This window comes from Marmota marmota, unplaced genomic scaffold (assembly GCF_001458135.2).
Source record: "Marmota marmota marmota unplaced genomic scaffold, marMar, whole genome shotgun sequence".
NCBI lineage: Eukaryota > Metazoa > Chordata > Mammalia > Rodentia > Sciuridae > Marmota > Marmota marmota.
The window spans coordinates 929747-949860 of NW_025999895.1; the positions used below are offsets into that span (position 1 = coordinate 929747).

General features: G+C 56.0%; 2 protein-coding genes and 1 long non-coding RNA gene across 4 annotated transcripts in view; 2 read left to right on the top strand and 1 right to left on the bottom strand.

Moving 5' to 3' along the window:
* Window positions 1–82: 82 nt before the first annotated feature.
* Notum (notum, palmitoleoyl-protein carboxylesterase) lies at window positions 83–5126 on the top strand. 2 transcript variants are annotated; one of them, XM_048797146.1, is made up of 10 exons: window positions 83–240; window positions 320–415; window positions 822–972; window positions 1141–1199; window positions 1522–1624; window positions 2333–2524; window positions 2664–2764; window positions 3559–3706; window positions 4072–4119; window positions 4380–5126. In XM_048797146.1, the coding sequence occupies exons 2-10, from the start codon at window positions 370–372 to the stop codon at window positions 4684–4686; spliced, it is 1155 nt and encodes a 384-aa protein (XP_048653103.1). In that variant the 5' UTR covers window positions 83–240; window positions 320–369; the 3' UTR covers window positions 4687–5126. The 2 variants fall into 2 exon arrangements, with proteins under 2 accessions (XP_048653103.1, XP_015359532.1); XM_015504046.2 differs by having other exon boundaries at window positions 912–972.
* A 270-nt stretch (window positions 5127–5396) lies between these two features.
* The window catches only part of LOC107157684, a 19286-nt gene continuing 4568 nt past the window's right edge, over window positions 5397–20114 (bottom strand). The window contains exons 2-5 of the long non-coding RNA XR_001505523.2: window positions 15711–15821; window positions 8911–9095; window positions 7937–8123; window positions 5397–7330 (exon numbers count right to left, since the gene is read on the bottom strand). This is a non-coding gene — a long non-coding RNA (uncharacterized LOC107157684). The remainder of the gene's footprint in view (window positions 7331–7936; window positions 8124–8910; window positions 9096–15710; window positions 15822–20114) is intronic.
* Window positions 15902–19461, top strand: Myadml2 (myeloid associated differentiation marker like 2). Its single transcript, XM_015504047.2, has 2 exons — window positions 15902–17136; window positions 17282–19461. The coding sequence occupies exon 1, from the start codon at window positions 16045–16047 to the stop codon at window positions 16966–16968; it is 924 nt and encodes a 307-aa protein (XP_015359533.1). The 5' UTR covers window positions 15902–16044; the 3' UTR covers window positions 16969–17136; window positions 17282–19461.

The window sequence follows — 20114 nt, forward strand, 5'->3', positions numbered from 1 at the left end:
GAGCGCCATCTCCCGGGACTGCCGCGTGGCTCGCGGGGCTGGTGCACTCTGCGTGGGTCTGGCCGCTGGCGCCCCCGTGCGGCTATGGTGAGCACAGAACGACAGGTGGAAGCCTGGCGTCGGAGGCGAATTACTGTAGCTTCCAAAGCCCCAGCTGACTACCTGCTCCGCGCGTTCTTCCCTGCAGTTACTACCTAAAGGAGTCCAAGGGCAGCCGGCGGTGGCTACTCTTTCTGGAAGGTGCGTTCTAGGGAACCAGGAGGGGGAGGGCTGGAGTCCCCTAGATACATGGGCTAGACCTTGGCGACTGTGTCTGCAGGCGGCTGGTACTGCTTTAACCGGGAGAACTGCAACACCAGATATGACACCATGCGTCGCCTTATGAGCTCCAAAGACTGGCCGCACACGAGGACAGGTCAGCAGTGGGGGGCCTGCTAGCAGGGAGCCTTGAGATGGGGAATAGCCTCAGGGCAGTAAGCTCTCAAAATGAGGTCCTGCAGAAAAGGATCTCTTCACCTGGGACATGCCCCTAGCAGCACTCTGAGCTCCGGGAGGCCAGCAAGCACTCTGTCTTACCTTGGTTACCATGCCACAAGTAACTTTCCAGTGCTGATGGTGGTCACCCATCACCACCCCCGACCAGGGTTGAAGCACCTGGTGTAGAGTGGGAAGGCCAAGGGTTGCATCCAGTGTCACAGCCTGGCTGGGCATCGTGACCTCTGTGACCTCCCGCAGTAACTAAGCCCGCCCATCCCCCACTTCCCTGGCACCCTTGGCTCAGGCCAGAAGTATCACCTGCCTCCCTTGCCAGGGCCAAGCAGGAGCCCCTGTCCCCCACACCCTCCTGCAGTCTCCATCTTTGCACAGCCCCTCCCACAAGAAGGAAAGCTCCACTGCCTGTCTGTCTCCAGGAACCGGGATCCTGTCTTCTCAGCCGGAGGAGAATCCCCACTGGTGGAATGCCAACATGGTGTAAGAGCACAGGGGTGTCTTGGGGGGCGTCTTCCCTGGAGGGTCCTGTCCTGAAGGGTTCTTCCTGGTAGGTGTGGTCCTTGGGGGGTACTGCTGGGGGGGGGTCCTGTCCTGGTGGTCTTTCCTGGGGACTTGGCAGCAGAGCAGACTCACAGGTTCCTGTTTCAGCTTCATCCCCTACTGCTCCAGTGACGTTTGGAGTGGGGCGTCTTCCAAGTCTGAGAAGAGTGAGTCTCTGGTTTCCAAGCCCCTTCCTTGTGACCAGGCAGGATGGTGGGCTTCTGGGGAAGGGCAGACTTTCAGCCTTCCCAAACTCCTTGACGCCTGTCCTCAGGTGCCAGCTTATCTGTGGCTGGCCTGGCCCCTGAGGTGTCCTCACTCCTGAGTGTTCCCTGGGGAGGGGCCCCCAGAAGGTCCTCTTGCACCTGACCCACCTCCCTCCAGTCTACCCCCGCCCCAGGGACACCCCAGGACCTTCCTCATGCTGGCCTGGGTGGAGGTCTTTCTTTCTGCCCAGGCCCTGCCTGAAGCCACCCCTCCTGCACGCAGACGAGTATGCCTTCATGGGCGCCCTCATCATCCAGGAGGTGGTGCGCGAGCTCCTGGGCCAGGGGCTGAGCGGGGCCAAGGTGCTGCTGCTGGCCGGGAGCAGGTGGGCAGGACAGGGCTGGGTGGGGAGGCGGCGGTAGCCCCTGGGGCAAGCTGGGATGGGAGTGTGGGTGGGACGGAGAGGAGGAGGCCCAGGCAGAGCTGGGGTGGGGGGCAAGGTCCAGTCCCTGCTAGCTCCAGCCTTGCGAGGCCTTGATGGGGAGTGATGGGGTTGAGGCTGCAACCAGAACATGGACCACCAGGGATGTCCTGGAGGTTAAGCCTCCAAGGAGCTCAGGCTGCAGACCTAGGCAGTTGGTCAGGGGTCTGCTGTAGACAGCTGCCTCTTCGCTAGGGCTCACAGGTACAAGGGCTCCCTGCTGCTGTCCAGTCTCAATCCTGTCAGGTAGCACCGTGTGTATGTGGAGTGAGTGAAAGGGCCGGAGGCAACGTAGTTTATCTTTATTTCCAGACAAAGAAATTGAGGCAGAGAAGGTAAGGGAGGGAAGGAGGAGGGAAGAGCTCGGTGCTGAGCAGGAGTAGAGGCCTCTGCTGCCAGCCTGGGGCTCTATCAGTCCCCTGCCTTGGGCCCTCAAGAGGCCCACGGGTTTTACATGTGAGCAGGCAACGCATCCACTGTCCAGATGCATCCTTGGGAGGCAGCAAGAGCCCCGTCCTTCCTCAGGGCCCAGGTCGGGGCTGAGCAGGCCCTGGTCTGGGTGTTGGGTGCCACTCCCCAGCCAGCTGGCCTCATGTCTGGCCTTCCCTGCAGTGCTGGGGGCACTGGGGTGCTGTTGAACGTGGACCGTGTGGCCGAGCAGCTGGAGGACCTGGGTTACCCGGCCATCCAAGTGCGAGGCCTGGCTGACTCAGGCTGGTTCCTGGACAACAAGCAGTACCGCCGCACGGACTGCATTGACACCATCACCTGCGCCCCCACAGAGGCCATCCGTCGTGGGATCAGGTGACCTGGGAGGGAGGGGCCCGGCCCCCTGCTTGGGAACCTGTCCATGCAAAGGGCTTGGGACAGGGTGGCATCTCTGAGGGAGGAGCTCCTGGGGAGAGAGGACCCACAGCAGCCTGACCTACAGCTGTGGCTCCAGGTACTGGAACGGCATGGTTCCGGAGCGCTGTCGGCGCCAGTTCAAGGAGGGGGAAGAGTGGAACTGCTTCTTTGGCTACAAAGTTTACCCAACTCTGCGCTGTGAGTGGCTGGCCTGAAAGGGGTACGGGGAAGCAATGGGAAGTAAAACCCAGCCTGGTCCAGCCTCTGAGCTGCTGGGTGGAGAGACCCCTGTCCTGGCCCATGCAGGTCAAATCCATGCCAGGCGATCAGTCACTCCTGTTTGTCTGCAGCTCTCCTGGTTTTAGCACTGAAATCCCCAGACCCAGGCAAACCAGGATGGTTGGTGACCCTGTCTACACCACTGCTTGGGGATAAGCTTTAGAACTGAATCCCTCGGCTGTCCCCTGAGTTGCATGGCCTCAGGTAGGCCCCACACTCTGAGGACTAGTGGGGTCCCATGCAAAAGACTTACTCACCAAACTTTGGTCAAATTAGAGTCCCTGAGACTCAGGCCAAGAGCAATTTCTTCCTTCCTTCCTTCCTTCCATCAGGGATCAAACACCCAGGGATGCTTTACCACTGAGTTACTTTCCTAGCCCTTTTTGTTTATTTTGGAGACAGGGTCTTGCTAAGCTACTTAGCACCTTTCTAAATTGCTGAGGCTGGTCAATCCTTCAGCATCAGTCTCCTGAGTCCCTGGGATCACAGGTGGGCACCACTATGCCCAGCAGCAAGGGCAGACTTTAAAGAAGGAAAAGTGTGGTGTCATTCAGTAGTAGAGGCTCTGGGTTCTGTCCCCAGAACTGTAAAAAAGGAAAAGGGAGGACACACTGGTAGGGAGAACCTGGCCGGCCAGCTGGCCTCTGAGCCTGTCAGAGAACTGGCCAGGACCTCAGCACAAGGCCAGCCCTCTGAGCCAGGTGCCCTCCCAGGCCCAGTGTTCGTGGTGCAGTGGCTGTTTGACGAGGCCCAGCTGACCGTGGACAACGTGCACCTCACGGGGCAGCCAGTGCAGGAGGGGCAGTGGCTGTACATCCAGAACCTGGGCCGCGAGCTGCGCAGCACACTCAAGGACGTGCCGTGAGTGTGCTGGGGACCCGCTCGCGCTCGGCAGCCCCCCCAGTCCTCAGTAAGCCACCCAATTCAAAAACAGATCTAAAGTGGCAGGAGAGTCATCTGTCAGGGACAGCCTGCTGCTGCCTGGCAGGCCCCAGAGGGGGAGGTAGACTCTGAGCAAGATTTGTCGGCAGAGGTCAGGGTTAGCAGGGCATGCTGTCAGGAGGGGACAAGACCTGGGCAGAGGAACAGCTGCCTGGCCACAGACAGGAGGACTGGTCCCCAGCCAGAAGATGGGGTGCAGGGAAACAGGGTGGAGCACGGGGGCTTGCGGCACAGGGTGGTGGGGCTGGGGGCCACAGGGCTCAGGCTGCTGTCTCCTCCCCCAGGGCCAGCTTTGCTCCTGCCTGCCTCTCTCACGAGATCATCATCCGCAGGTCAGTGTCCCTGGGCCCCGGGGCCCCTTGGTCTGCAGTACTGATTTCAAACACCACAGGCCCCCTTGTCCTGCAAACACCTGGCCTGCACTTGTCCCCCCTCAAGCCCCCCCACCCCTGCCTCTACTTACTAAAGGGCCTTTTGGGGTTGTCAAAGACATTCATTGTGTGGCTGGCTGTGAGGCCAGGATTACACAGGCCCCTCCACAGTGGTGGCAATGCCCCTCCTCCATGACTCCCACCCGGATTTCTGTCTGCAGTCACTGGACAGATGTCCAGGTGAAGGGGACCTCACTGCCTCGGGCACTGCACTGCTGGGACAGAAGCCTCCATGACAGCCACAAGGCCAGCAAAGCCTCCCTGAAAGGCTGCCCCGTCCACCTCGTGGACAGCTGCCCTTGGCCTCACTGCAACCCCTCATGTCCCACCATCCGGGACCAGTTCACGGGGCAGGAGATGAACGTGGCCCAGTTCCTCATGCATATGGGCTTCGATGTGCAGACCGTGGCCCAGCAGCAGGGACTGGAGCCCAGCAAGCTGCTGGGGATGCTGAGCAGTGGAAGCTAGGGGAGCCTCCTGGAGAAGGGGCCAGCACCCAGGGGCCAGGCCAGCCCTGCCCAGGGCCACCTCTTGGTGACTGGCAGGCCCTCCGCCTCTCCCAGGACCAGCCAGGACTCCGCCACACCCACTTGGCTGTGGATGCCCTGCGCCCAGCTCCTCTCCCATTGCCCTCAGGAAGCCCATCCAGAGGGCAGCCTGGAGACCTTTCCCATACCCACTGGCCTCCTCCCAGCCCCAGCCCCAGCCCCAGCCCCAGCCCCCAGCCCCCAGCCTGTGGTGGGGAGGGGAGCCAGAAGCGAAGCACTTGGATCCCTCACCCAGCAGCCCAGACAGCGTCCAGCCACCCCAGCTGATCATGTCCTTTTGTACTATTTTCTAAAGTGACTTTTTTATTACTTTAATATTTTTAAGAAGGAAAATAAGCAAGAAATATATGATGAATGATATTGTTTTGTAACATATTTTTTTAAATATTGAAAAAAAAAAAAAGAAAATGAAAGAAGCTCACGCTTCGACCTGGTTATTTGAAGGGTGGCTCTACTCAACTCGCACCTCAAGGGCACAAGGGGCTGGGAAGGGCTTGGGGGTCACAACCACTGACCCCTTCTTGTGTGCTCAGTGGCCCCCACTCCACCTCAGTCTCGTTCCACCCCTGAGGAGTCTCTGTTCATTCAGCAAATCCCGACTCTCTGGCATTGACAACGATGGCTCACAGGTTTTCCATATTTTTCTTTTAATTGGAATAAAGTCCACTAATGCCACCCCTGGCCCACGCGGGCAGCTGACCTTCAGGTCACTCTGTGAATCTGCAGGGACACTAAACAAAACACAGACACACTTTACTTTACACAAGCTTCAGGGCAGCTTCTCCACTCTCGGCCTCAGGCCCCCCAAGAGGGAGAGCAAGAGAAAGTCCAGAGAGGCTGGCGAGAGAGAGCGAGCACGTTCGGAAGTGAGTGTTTATTGGGGGGACTCTAGTTCTTAGAAAGTTTCATCCAAAAAAGGTCAGAAGGGGCAGGGTTACCAGGGTCAGATGAGTGTAACTGGACCCTGAGGATGATACCTACACCTGAAGACGTGCCTTTACCGGAGCTCAGACAACGCCCAAGTCACCACAAATGTAGTGCCTGGACAGACCTTCTTGCTCCAGGACTGGAAGGTGTGCGTCATTCAGAGTGGCTCCTCACACAGTAAGAAAATAACATCAGCCAGGCACGGGGGCACATGCCTGTAATCCAGTGACGGGAGGCTGAGGCAAGAGGATCCCAAGTTTGAGGCCCGCTTAGGCAACTTAAAAAACCCTGTCTCAAAAGGACTAGGGCGGGGGGTGCGGCTCAGTGATACAGTGTTCCTGGGTTCAATCCCCAGTACAAAAATAAATCAGTAGCATGAGCTTTTTCACAGTGACGATGGCATCAGCACCTTCAGTGTTGTGCAAGGCCAGCTTTGTCTAGTTTGAAAACATACCACTGCAGAAGTACCATTCCCTACCCAGCTAACATTTTCTGAGAAGTTTCTGCATTTTTATTTATTTATTACTATGTCACTCAGTCATATAGCTAAAAATTTGAAAGGTACAAAACTGTGAGGGTGAAGTCGCCCCCTCCCCACCTTGCTTCACTTCCAAGAGCAAATACGTGCATTTTCTGTTCCGGCTGTTTCCACCCCTCACTATCTTGGACACAAGGACAGCTTCAGATGGGAGATGTTCCTGGTCCTCCAACAGGCTTTGTGTCTCACACACTCACTGGGTGCAAAGGATTGCTTAGTGTGGGGGCAAGCAGTCACTTACGTTAACCACAGAAGCAGGATTGTTGGGACATAGGCAGAGAAGAGAGATTTTTTTATTTCTATTTTGGCCCTGGGGACTGAACTTGGACTTGAACACCAAGCTACACTCCAGCCTGTTTTTGTTTTATTTATAGATAGGGCCTAAGTTGCTGAGGCTGGCTTTGAATGCATGATCCTCCTGCCTCAGCCTCCCGAGCTGCTGGGATTACAGGTGTGGGCCACTGCACTTGCCTAGGGAGGAGAGTTTTTTGTTTGTTTGTTTGTTGGGTTTTATGTGGTGCTAAGGATGGAACCCAGCGCGTTAAGCCACGGAGCCACGACCCAGCCCTAGGGAGGGGTTTTGATGGTGCCACGGTTGGTGGTAGCAACACTGACCTTGGGCCTCATGGGCTGAATTCCTGAGCAAAGCCATCTATGTGAATCCAGGTGACAGTGCTCCTACTTCCTGCCGGGCGGGTTCTATCCTAAGCCCTAGAGAGGCCCTGAGACAGCTCAGCCTGAGCTCTGTATCTGGCTCCCAACCACACACATCAGGAACCTACAGCTCCATTCCAAAAGTGGGGACAGCCATGTGGACCCTGACCTTCTTAGGGGTCTAACATGCCAACAACTCAAGGCAACCCTGACTCTGAGAAGCACTGAGTAGGACCACAGCTGCTAGTGTTGCCCTGGCAGATGTAGCCCTGCTAAGTCCGGCCAAAGCACACTGAGGCCTTGCCCTGACCCATGTGGGCCTTTCGTCACCAAAGTCCACTTCCTCAGGTCTCCTCCGTGGGCCACCCTACATGGCTTCCTGCAGAAATCCATGGAGTCCCAGCAGCCAAAGGAGACAGCACAGTAGGTTTGCAGAGACCCTAGGCTGGGGATGGGAGAACACACACCCAGGGGTAGCTGTGAGCCTGGGAGAGCAGCCTTGTCCTCAGGCCTCCTGGGTGGGCTTTGGACCGCTGTCTCCATGAAGGAGGCTGGGCAGTAGAGGAGGCTGGGGCGACCCGTGGGGCTGGGGTGCCACCTTGGCTGGGGAGACGTTCAGAAGGTAGGGCCTGCCATGCTGCTGTCAGAGCTGGCTTGGGTCATGGGAGGTGCTGCCTGTCTGTGCAGAGAGGGAGGTAGGCAGCAGCTTCGGCACAATTAGAGGGTGCATTGTTCCTGCTGCGGGGACCCAACGGCATCCAAGACAGCTCTGTGTGTCTGGGCGCAGCAGACACATTGAACACGACACTGTGGGTCAGGCCCAGAGGGATTTTCCCAGATGACTAAACCCTTTCTCTGCACGACTGTGGTGAACAAGGAATACGTCAGGCTCACCTTGGACTGGTGGTGAGTCTGTGCTGGACTTTCCTGCCAGGACCAGAGACACAAGGAACCTCAGCCTGCAAGGACCCAGGGCGCTGCCAAGAGCCACCCCTCGAAACCCACCCTGTTCACTGAAGCCACCCGTGGCACAGGGCCCCTCTGCACTCACCGCTCAGCCTTTCTAGACATGCTGGGGTCTCACACTTTCTGTAGGAGCAGCAACGCTCAGGACAGGCACCCACACCTGGGCCTCTCCTCTCCACCAGGAATGGCCAGAGCCGCACCTTCACTGTTCAGGAGCCTGACAGTGGGATCTGAGCTCCACATCGACATCCGTGATACATTTCAGCCCCACACTGAAAAAGAGCCAACAGGGCTGGGGTGCCAGTGGTCAAGGACTCACCTGGCATGAGCAAGGGCCGGGGTTTGGCCACCAGCACAGGAAAAAAAAAAAAAAGAATAGAAAAGTAAAGCTCTTGGGGCTGGGGTTGTGGCTCAGTGGTAGAGCGCCACCTAGCACGTGCAAGGCGCCGTGCTCAGCACCACATAAAAATAAATAAGTAAAAATAAAGGTGTGTGTTCAACTGCCACTGAAAAATGAACTTTTGTTTTTTAAAGTAAAGCTCTTGAAGGACAGAACTGGGTTTCTGCTTTTGTTTCTTCCTTTCTTCTTTCTTTCCCTGGGGACCAAACCTGGGCACTTTACCAGTGAGTTACCGCCCCCGACCTTTAAAAAAAAAAAAATTGTAGATGGACAGCATGCCTTTATTTTATTTTATTTTATTTTTTTATTTTTGTGTGGTGCTGAGAATAAAACCCAGTGCCTCACATGTGCCAGGCAAGTGCTCTGCCACTAAGTTACAACCCCAGCCCATTCCAGCCCTTGTGTGATTTTTTGAGATAGAATCCTACTAAATTGCCCAGGGTGACCTCCAACTTTTGATCCTCCTGCCTCAGCCTCCCAAGTTGCTGGGATTACAGGCTTGTGCTACCACACCCAGCTTTCCCTCTCCTCTTATATTATCCCTGCTTCCCTGAACCGAGGCCACCCAGACTTTTCGGTCCCTTTTGGTCCCCCCCCCACACCAGGCCTTTCTGTCTGCCACACCCTGGCACCTGCTGATCACTCTGCCTAACACTTACCTGGGCCAGCCTTCTCACTGAGCTCCTGTGGTCACCTCCTCAGAGTGGCCCCACGTTCTCATCTCATCAGGAGTCTCTATGCAACACATTGCAGTCCACGATTGCCTCTTTTGTGGCCCAAGTTATGAGGACTTTTGGCTCCTTTCTCCACGTCTGTTTCTCAATGCCTAGAGCAAGGTAGGGCACTGTGCAATCACAGGGAAAGATTCACTTAGTGAAAATGTTAATTAGAATGAGAGAAAAGAATAATATATTGCTGGGTGATATGATCCCAGAGACTTGGGAGGCCAAGGCAGGAAGTTCACAAGTTCAAGGCCACCCTGGGCAACTTAGCAAGAGCCTGTCTCAAAATAAAATTTAAAAAAAAGGGCTGGGATTGTGGCTCAGCGTAGAGTGCGGGCAGGACCCGGGTTTGATCCTTAGCACCACAGAAAAATACAGGCCTTGTGTTGTGTCCATCTACACCTAAAAAATAAATATTAAAATAAATAAAATTAAAACAGCTGGGGATGTGGCTCAGTATTAGAGCATTTGGGTTCAATCCTCAGGACCACAAAATAAAATAGTTCTAAAAAAAGAAACTCTGAGTATAGTGGCACATGCCTGTATTCCCAGCCACTCAGGAGGCTGAGGCAGGAGGATCACAAGTTCCAGTCCAGCCTAGCAACTTAGCAACACCCTGATTCAAAAATAAAAAAAATGGACTGGGGATGTGGCTCAGTGGTAAAGCAGCCCTGGGTTGAATGTTGAATTCCTGGCACAAAGGAAAAATAGAAGGAGAATGAGAAGAAAGAAAGAAACTTAAATTTTTGTAAAAGCAAATTTTGGGTCTGGGGCTATAGTTCAGTGGCAGAGCGCTTGCCTGGCGTGTGTGAGGTACTGGGTTTGATCCTCAGCATTGCATAAAAATAAACAAAACAAAGTCATTCTGTCCATCTACAAGTACAAAAAACGATTTTTAAAGCACAAATTTTGTAAAGGCAAGTTTTTTTTTTATTCATACAAGAATATGCATTAGCTTTTAAGTTTTAAAGCATGACAATTTTTTATAGTTGACAATTTTTAAAACTAGTCTTCTTTATAGTAGTTTAGAAAGTATCTGATTTATTTTGGAAAAAAAAATTATAAAGTCCAAAGAACAAGCAGAGGCGCCAAGAACTGTCTCATTTCACAACTAAACACTCAGGTCACTCCGGCTGAACTGGCTGCACCACATAACCACACAGAGACAGAGAGACCTTTTTCTTTGGGTCCTGTGACAGCTCCTCTGACCCTAGGGTCCCTGGAAAGACAGACAGAGAGAGAGAGAGAGAGAGAGAGAGAGAGAGAGAGAGAGAGGGAACGTGCTGAACCCTTTTATTGGGGAGAGGCCATTCAATGAGGCAGGGGTCAGGTTGTGGGGGGTGAGTCTAGCTTCCTGACGTCTGCTGTCAGCAGGTGACTGACATCTAGGGAGGCCGTGCCCATCAGGAGCTGTGTGGGGGTCATGGCAGAGCGAGGCCTGCCCAAACAGAGGGGCCACATGGGTTCGGCCCACCCTGTGCGCCCAGTGCCCAGAGTCCACGCACTCAGCCCACGGCTGGCTCGCCACATCCACATTCCCATCTCTCGGGGCCAAGGGGCGCTTGTTCCTGTGTGGCAGCTCCCGACAGCGTATTCCCTCTTAGAAGTCGCTGCAGGGGACATTTTGGGGGCTCGCCCAGCCCCTCCCTGTCTCTGAGGCCTACCTACCCACACGGCCTCCTGTTGGAACAGTGAACGGTGTCGCCCACACAGTGCCTGTGCGGGCTCCTCCCACGACCCCCTCAGGCCTGTCCTCTCTCGTCTGCAATGTGACCCTAGGGCGCCTGTCAGCCCGCACTGTGGCACTGAGGTCAGGGCACCCCACACACTGCTGAGCCTCTGGGTGGCCTGCAGCTCCCTTGCTGCGGAAACTTTTCCCTTCGTTTCCACCCCGAGGAGCAGGCGATGCAGGCTCGGAGCCTCTGCTGCTGTAAGTCCAGGCAGATCGTGGCTGGCTGACTGCTGGGGCCTGGTGTCTGGGATTTGAGGCACAGCCCGTGTGTGGAGCTGCTCTGGGTTTTCCGGGCCAGCCTTGGGTCAGCTGCCCAGTCTGCTTCCCAGCCCAGGGTGCTGAGCAAGTCGGTGGGTAACAGGGTCAAGGGGTGAGGACCAGGGGCTGCCACACTAGAGACAGAAGCCCCACTGTGGTGGGCACAGTCCTGGCAGCAGAGCACATAGCACTTTTGTTCAGACAGGGATCTCCCTATATGAGCCTGCTGGCCTCAACTCCAGGGCCAAAGCCATCCTTCTGCCTGAGACTCCCACCAAGCTAGGTGCTGCATGAGGGTCTCAGGGGTCAGCCTTGGGAAGGTGGCTGGGAGCCCAGTGGCTAGAAGAGGAGGTAGATTCTGTTTCCCATCTCTTCTCACACAGCCCCTGAAGGCCTGTCTTCTGAGAAGGAGCTGATAATAAGAAGGGGAGACAGCAACCAGGGCTGGGGCGGTGGCTGTGCCTACACCCTGTCCTCTGCTCCTCTGGACACTTCATTTCTCATCTTTATGTGAAAACATGGAGGCTTGACCCCCACCCACAGGCAGGAAGGGGTGGGGGAACAGGGTGGCAGGAGGGAGCCCAGCCTCACCCAGCCTAGGGGTCACTTGTGCATAGCCATCACCTTGGTGGGGTGGGTCAGGAAAAGCCACACCCTGAGGTAGACACGGAGGCTGGCTGGCCCACCAACCCAGGTGCTTCCCAAGGTCTTGGGGAGAGACGCTGTGGGACAGAGGGTGGGGTGGTGGCTGGAAGCCAGGGCTAAACAGCCTCAGCATCCGCGTGTGCAGAAGGGTGATAAGGAGACCTCTTCGGGTGGCACCGCCCTCCCCAGACTCCAGCCCACGGGGCCTTCTGGCATCTGACAGGCCCAGGACTCCCCATCCCCTCTTCCTCCCTAGCCCAGTGCAGCCCCTGGAGGACACAGCCTTCTCCTGGCCGGGGCCCTGCAGGCTGAGGTGGGCCTGGAGGGGGCTGGCAGGGAGCCCGCCCATGGCTCTGGGGCTGCAGGCAGTCACAGCTGCTGACTCTGGGACTGCTATGGTGGCTCCCAGGGTCACTTTCACTCAGAACCCAGAGCCCACTGGTCACTCTGAGGTGCCCAGCAGGGCTCCCAGGATGGTCTTTCCTTGGTTGAGACCTCTGTTGCCCATTTGTGCAGGCCAGCCTGATGCCCCTGGGGACACCATAGGCCCTGGCAGTGCTGAAGCTAGGTTTCCCCGAAGTGCCCAGTGCTTCAGGTGCCACAGCCAGCTGCTCATGGGTGGCAGATGTGGGCGGACAGAGTAGAGGCCAAGGGTAGGAGCAGAGGGATTGGCTCTGGGGTGGTGACACCAGGAAGGTTGAGATGGCCTGGCAGCTTAAGAGGCTGAGGCAGGAGGATCTTGAGTCCAAAGCCAGCTTCAGGGGCTGGGGATGTGGCTCAAGCAGTAGCGCGCTCACCTGGCATGCGTGCGGCCCGGGTTCGATCCTCAGCACCACACACACAAAAAAACAAAGATGTTGTGTCCGCCGATAACTAAAAAAATTAATAAATATTAAAAAAATTCTCTGTGTCTCTCTCTCTTTAAAAAAAAAAAAATAACAAAGCCAGCTTCAGCAACTTAGCGAGGCCTTAAACAACTCAGCAAGACCCTGTGTCCAAAAAAAATATTTTTAAAAGGGCTGTGGCTGTGGCTTAGTGGTCGAGCACCCCTGGTTTCAATCCCCAGAACCAAAAAAGTAAATAAATAAATAAGAAGGTTGGGATCATCAGTAACCACCGGACCAATGTGGTGCCAGCCTCTCAGCGGTGAAGAGATCTGAGGTCGGACACTTGCTGCTTCTTTGGCAAAACTGAGATGAAGAGATGGGCTGTGGGGATCAGCTCTGTGGTCCCTGCACACACAGTAGCTGGTGCCAGACGCTACGGCACGCACCTGTCATCCCAGGAGGTGTTTCTTCGTATTGCAGGAACTCCTGTGGAAGGGTCCCGGGGGACACCCTGGAGCGGAGGAGCCCTTGAGAAGCATCAACAGACACCAAGACCCCTGGGGAAGGCCGCATAAAAGGGATCAAGTGGACACCTAAGTGGGGGCCCCAACCAGACGGCTGACCTTCACAGGCTCTGGGTGAACTGTCACATGAGATGTCCCCTGCCGGGTTTTTCTGCCACAAGCATTCAGCTTGGAGCCCAACCAGGAGGAAACAGGCAGACAGCACTCGTTCTGAAGGCCAGTCTGTGACAGCCCTGAAAAGGTCAGTGCGACGACACCCAAAGAAGGACGGCTCCAGAGTAAAGAATGGTGAAGGCCGGGATGGCCACCCCAGGGCATCCCCCGGTCAGATCTGTATTCCAAGGATAGGTGGGGACGCGTATCCGGACATCATGGCTATGTCGTGCTTCTCTAGGAAAATGGCCTTGCTCTGAGGAGCCACTATGGAAGTGTCTAGGGCCACACTGTCACATCTAGAACTAGAGCTGATTGATGAACTAACTAATGGAGGTGCAGACAGGGCACACCATGACCAGTTCCTGGGCGTGCGCACACACCAAGAAAATCCTTGACTCTGGGGGAAGGAGGCACTGTGTTGGTCACACTCTTGCAACTCTTCCCCAGATCTGAAGTTTTTCTGACTACAAGTTGAGGGAACATCTATGAAGATACACCAGGACATTTGTGTGCGTGTGCATGTGTGTGTTGCTGGGAATTGAACCCAGGGCCTTGTGCATGTGAAGCAAGCACTCCACCAACTGAGCTATATCCCTGGTCCTTTTTTTAGTATTTTTTTTAGTTGTAGATGGACACAATATCTTTATGTCATTTGTTTATTTTTATGTGGTGCCTTGGATCAAATCCAGTGCCTCACACATGCTAGTCAAGTGCTCTACCACTGAGCCATAACCCAGCCCTGGACATTCTTTGTGTGTGTGTGTGTGTGTGTGTGTGTGTGCGCGTGCGCGCGCGCGCACACACACATACTGGCATTGGCACCCAGGGCCTCATACGCGCTAGGCAAGTGCTCTTCACTGAGCCACCTCCCCAGGGCCGACACCATGACATTTTAACAGGGGTTTGACCCAGTGGAATTTTAGGTGATGCTTCCTTCTTTCTCTTTTCTTTACTGACTGGGTCTGAGCATCTACTAGCTTTACAATCAGAATTTGCTTACCATTTCAGAAACATTTCATAATGCATTAAAATTTCAGCATGGAGTTGGAGTTACAGTTCAGTGAGAGGGTGCGTGATCCTAGCATGTACAAGGTGCTGAAGTCAATCCACAGCACCAAAAACAAACACATAGAACTTAATTTAAAAATGGAGGGCATGGGGCTGAGGCTGTGGCTCAGCGGTAGAGTGCTCGCCGAGCACATGCGATCCTCAGCACCACATAAAAGTAAATAAATAAAATAAAGGTATTGTGTCCATCTACTACTGAAAAATACATATTTTTAAAAAAATGGAGGGCGTGGGCTGGGCTGGGGCTCAGTGGTGGAGCACTTGCCGAGCATGTGTGAGGCCCTGGGTTCAGCACCGCATATAAATACATAAAATAAAGGTCCATCAACAAATACATACAAAATAACTAAAATTAAAAAAAAATGGAGGGCTGGAGTTGTGGATCAGTGGTATAGCACTTGCCTGGCATGTATGAGGCCCTGCCTGGGTTCGATCCTCAGCATCACATATAAATATAAAAATGGAAGATCAATTGACAACTAAAAAAAAAAGGTGTGGTAGTACACACCTGTAATCTTAGCGATTCGGAGGCTGAGGCAGGAGGATCATGAGTTCAAAGCCGGCTTCAACAACTTAGTAAGGCATTTAGCAACTCAGCAAGATCCAGTGTCTAAATAAAACACATAAAAGGGCTGGGGATGTAGCTCAGTGGCAAAGTGCCCCTGAGTTCAATCCTCAGTACTTGTGGGTGTAGGGGAAGTTAGCCAGGTACAATGGTGCCCACTGGTAATCTCAGCTGCTCCAGAGGCTGAGGCAGGAGGAACACTTGAGCCCATAAGTTTGAGGGCAACACAGTGAGATCCGGTCTCAAAATAAATAAATAAACAATAAATAACATAAAACAAGCAGCGCTCCTGTAATCCCAGCGACTCTGGAGGCCGAGGGAGGAGGACCGCAATTCCCAGTCAGCCTGGGCTACTCAGCAACGCCCTGCATCAAAATGAAATGAAATAAAACAAAATAGAACAAATGGCTGGGGTCGTAGCTCTGCGGCTGAACACTGGGGTCAGTCCTTAGTAAAAACTGACTGAATAAATAGCACTAGGAATGTAGCTCAAGGGTAAAAGCCCCCGAAGGTTCAATCCCCAGCACCAAAGACAAAAAACCAAAGCAACAGTGCAGATCTATTTTCTAGGTGTTTCCATGCCTAAGAAGGACAGAGGCTTCCGGAGGCCACCTCCAGATAAAAACTAAAAACCCAACCTCCCACCTCCCCAGCCCAGCACCACCAGGGCCAGGCTGGAGATCATGGCCAGAATGAGGATGGACTCTTGACAAGTGGCCTGGGGTCTCCACACTTCACTCCCCTTCCCCAGAGCTCCAGGGACAAGGACAACAGGGTTCTGAAACCCAGCAGAACTCTAGAGGCACTGTCTGGGAGGGGTGGGGTGAGTGACAAGAAGGGAGCCCCCCAGGTCCTCCCACCTCCTGTGCCCCTCCCCCAGAGCTGGCTGTGGAGGCTGCTGGGGCTGGGTGGAGGGGGAGCCCGTGCTCTCTGCATTCTCCCCACCCGTCCCCGTCACTGACCGGACTGAAGGGTGCAGGTGCTCAGGCAGTCCAGGGGTTAACGTCCCAGCAGAGAATCTGCATGGGACGCAGGGGTCAGATGCTCCTCCTGGACGTGGACAGGCACACAGGCTGCTATTCCGGGGCTCTGATGGAGGTTGTCTATTTATAGCTGCAGGGAGGGGGGCGCTCACCACTCAGGCGGCAGAGAGGCTGCCCTGCTGCAATGTCACCATTGTCACCGCTGCTGCAGGCTGCCGGCACCTGTCACTACTGCAGAGGACAGAGGGCCCCCAGGCCATCAGGAACCCCAGGGCCGTGGGGCACTGCGTGAAGCCAGGAGGTGGCTGGCCAGATGGGGAGCACCGTGGAGCCCCCCGGGGGTGCATACCTGCACCTGGGTGCCGTGACGTCCCCAGTGGGCACAGCCCGGGTACTGCAGCTGGCCTTTGGCTGCACCACCTTCAGCCTGGTTGCCCACCGGGGTGGCTTTGCGGGTGTCCAGGGCACCTTCTGCATGGCTGCCTGGGGCTTCTGCTTCGCAGTGTCACTCCTGGTGGTGGCCTGTGAGTTCACACAGCTCCACGGTTGTCTCCGCCTCTCCTGGGGCAACTTCACAGCGGCCTTTGCCATGCTGGCCACGCTGCTGTGTGCCACGGCTGCCGTCGTCTACCCACTGTACTTCACCCGGCTGGAGTGTCCACCTGAGCCTGCTGGCTGCGCAGCTAGGGACTTCCGCCTGGCGGCCAGCGTCTTTGCTGGGCTCCTCTTCCTGGCCTACGCAGCGGAGGTGGCCCTAACACGGGCCCGGCCTGGCCAGGTGGCCAGCTACATGGCCACAGTGTCAGGGCTTCTCAAGATCGTCCAGGCCTTTGTGGCCTGCATCATCTTTGGGGCACTGGTCCATGACAGCCACTATGGGCGCTACATGGCCACCCAGTGGTGTGTGGCTGTCTATAGCTTGTGCTTCCTGGCCACAGTGGCCGTGGTGGCTCTGAGTGTGATGGGCCACACGGGGGGCCTGGGCTGCCCCTTCGACCGCCTGGTGGTGGTGTACACCTTCCTGGCTGTGCTCCTGTACCTCAGCGCCGCTGTGATCTGGCCGGTCTTCTGTTTTGATCCCAAGTACGGGGAGCCCAGGAAGCCCCCCGATTGCCCCCGCGGCAGCTGCCCCTGGGACAGCCAGCTGGTGGTAGCCATCTTCACCTACGTCAATCTGCTCCTCTACATCGTCGACCTTGCCTACTCCCAGAGGATCCGCTTCGTGCCCACCCTGTAGCCTGGCAAGTGGCCACTGGCCCACCTCCACGCTCTGGCTGGGGGTGACAGGCATGCGTGGGTGACCCAGGTGAACAGACGTGAGGGCGAGCAGGAGGGAGTCCGAGGGCTTGGAGTAGACGCACGCAACGGGCAGAGGACGCTCCTGGACTTCTGGCTCCACTCTGAGGTTGGGTTGGATGGGGTCCGAGGAAGGGTGGGGGCAGAGGCCCTGAGCAGGAAGACAGGGCAGCTCTCTTCCCATCTCTTCCCGTCTCCGTCTGTTTCTAATCTCTCTCTGTCTCTGTGTTTCTGTCTCTCTCTCCATTTCCCAGTCCTCCCTGGGTCCAATACTGACCACTGTAATGTGGGAAACCTTGGAGCAGGTGCTGCTGTGACCCATTTTATAGATGGGGACGCGCAGGCGAAATGGACTTCAGAGGTGGACCAGCATGTCCTTCAGTATCTGGACATGGCACTCACACTGGGTAACATGTTAGAAAGCGGACGATTTCCAGAGGTGTGGGAAGGGTCACACACAAGCCCAGGAGCACCAGAGGCAGGCCCATGGGGTCGACTGAAACCTCCTCCTCCTTTGAAGGGGCAGTGCCCGGAACCCTGCGAAGGGAGCTCTGCTGGAAACTGCACCAGCTCACAGAGAAGGAGCCCAGAAATCAGGACCCTGCTTCACTGGCCTCTGGGGAGCCTCCCGGTGGCCACAGCCACTGGAAGCCAAGTGAGGACTGTGCTATGGCCACCCAGGGCTGCCTTCCAGAGCTCAGTGGCTGGAGATGGTGCTGGTGGCTTGGAAGGGCCTGCTGAGCTGGCAGCACCACCAGGAGCAGAGTGCCAAGGTGTTGGGTTCCCAGTGATGGAGGCCCTGCCCAATGCCCACCATGGGCTGTGACGTAGCAGCTTCTGTAGAGACTCCTGCGGGAGGCTGGCCTGGTGGGCAGTCCTGACACGGGGTAAGGGCCCGGCCTGGGGCAGTCACTAGAACATGGAGCCTGGGCACCAGGCATCTAGCTGCCTGCTGCTCCTGACCCTCAGGGCCCACTGGCACCAACATCCTCCACGCTCCAGCCAGCTTCTCCTGCACAAGAGCCCAGCCCAGGGCAGGCCACCGGCCACCAGAGCAGGAGCACGTGTGCAGCAGCTTGTCGGTCCCTCGGCTCATGGCTGTTCCCAGGACCCTGAGCAGTAAATAAAAGGAGATTCATTTGCACCCCAGCTGTGGCTAAGCCTTCTTTGCTGAGGGGCTGTGCCCAGTTACACCTCCTGGGCTCCCGGCATGCCCTGGGAGGAGGGTCTGCACTGGGGCCTGGCTGAAGGAAGACGTGGCCCTAGGAGCACCCTGGGCTCTGGAGTGCAGGGAAGGCTGGGCCTCATCTCCTGAGGAACTGGGCTCCTCCTTGGTGGGTGACAGTCCAGGAGGGCTCAGATGGGCCAGTGGGGAGAAGGAGGGTCAGCTCAGTCCCCTCCTTCCTAGAGGCCTTGGCACTCATCCCACACCTCCACCTGGGAGTCTCCGAGACTTGGGGCATGGGCAGAGGGGCTGCTGCCCTTTCTGGATAGCCCTTTCAGACAGCTTCTGAGCAGCCCCGAGGCAGGCCCCGATGGTCCTGTGGTACCACGTAAGCCCAGTGGCCTGGGCTGCCTGACTGGAGAGGGTACCCTTGAGTCAGTCAACAAGCTGGGTCTGGACCAATGTCTTCTACTTGGAGGGGGTGAGGGCTTAAGGCTCAACAGCAGATCCCCAAGGGCAGGTAGACAGCTGCTGGGTCTTGGGGCTGAGAAGGCTGGGGTCAGGAGGTCATGTCACAGGTGGGCCACGTCCATCCTGACTCTCAGGGGAGGGCTGGACATGATCCAGGAGGGACCCTGCTTTCTTCTTTCCTTCCTCCGATAGACAAAGCTTTGAAACAAAGTACCTGTCACCAAGCCCCCAGTCTCCTCAATGGCCCAGGGGCTTTCTGCCCCCCGCACCCACGCCACCCGAATTTCAGAGATCCTGAGGTAAGGCAGAGGAGGGGCCTGGGAGAAGGGCTTTGGGAGGCTCGTCTCAGGGCTGGTCCTGCCATGGTTACTCCCTGGACCAGAGGATGGTCTTTGCTTTGTTTTTAGGAAAGACTAAGATGTGTTGTTACCACTTGGAGAACAGTGCCCTTTACACAGGGAGCTCTGTTCTAGGAGTGTAAAGCAGACCTGGCTTCCTGTCGTGGGTCTGAGCTGCACTGTGGAAACCCACCATTACCCCAGGCCCTCCCTTGGAGTGCAAAGACCAAACTCATCCCTCCCAAACAGGGCCCTGGTGTTGGTGGTAACAGTTAAAGGTCAAGGAGAAGGAAACCAGGGGGACAGGATGCCAGAGTTTGCAGCCAGGCCTGGAGGACAAACACATCTTAATCGTTCTCAGGTTATTTTCTGAAGCAGCTTGTCCTCACCCTTCTTTTTTTTTGGGGGGGGGGTGTTTGGTAATCCGGAATGGAACCCAGAGGTGCTTGACCACTGAGCCACATCCCCAGCCCTTTTTCAAATATTTTATTTAGAGACAGGATCTCACTAAATTGCACAGGGCCTCGCTAAGTTGCTGAGGCTGGCTTTAAACCTTTGAACTCTGGTGATCCTCCTGCCTCAGCCTCCAGAGCCACTGGGATTACAGGCGTTGCCACTGCACCTGGCCCACAGCTGGTCCTCATTTAAGACACACAACAGAAAAAAATGATACAGGACACCTCTGCCCTCGGTGGGGGATGGGTTGTCGTGGTGATCACTTCTACTATGCCATGGTTCTAGACTATCCTGCAGCCCCAACACAGGGAAATAGGTCCTGGGCATGCCCTGGGGCGCGGGAAGGATGACTACAGTCCTGTTCTCCCTAAAACCCAGGGCCTAAGAGTTCTAGGAACTTGGGGAGCTGGGGCACTACAGGATCGTCCTCCCCAATTTACGAGTTGAACACCACCTGTTCGGAGTGTGTGTAGAGGCCTGTGACCACAGAGTGGCCAGCTTCCAAAGGCGGTCTGCGAGGAAGCTCTACCGAGGAGACACCCACCGGGAGGGGTCTCCGGGCCGCTGCCTGGAAGCGCTAGCGCCTCCCACCCCCGGCGGCCGGAGTGGGGCGGGGCCGACCGGCCGGCCTCCGGAATGATGCAACACCCCAGGCTC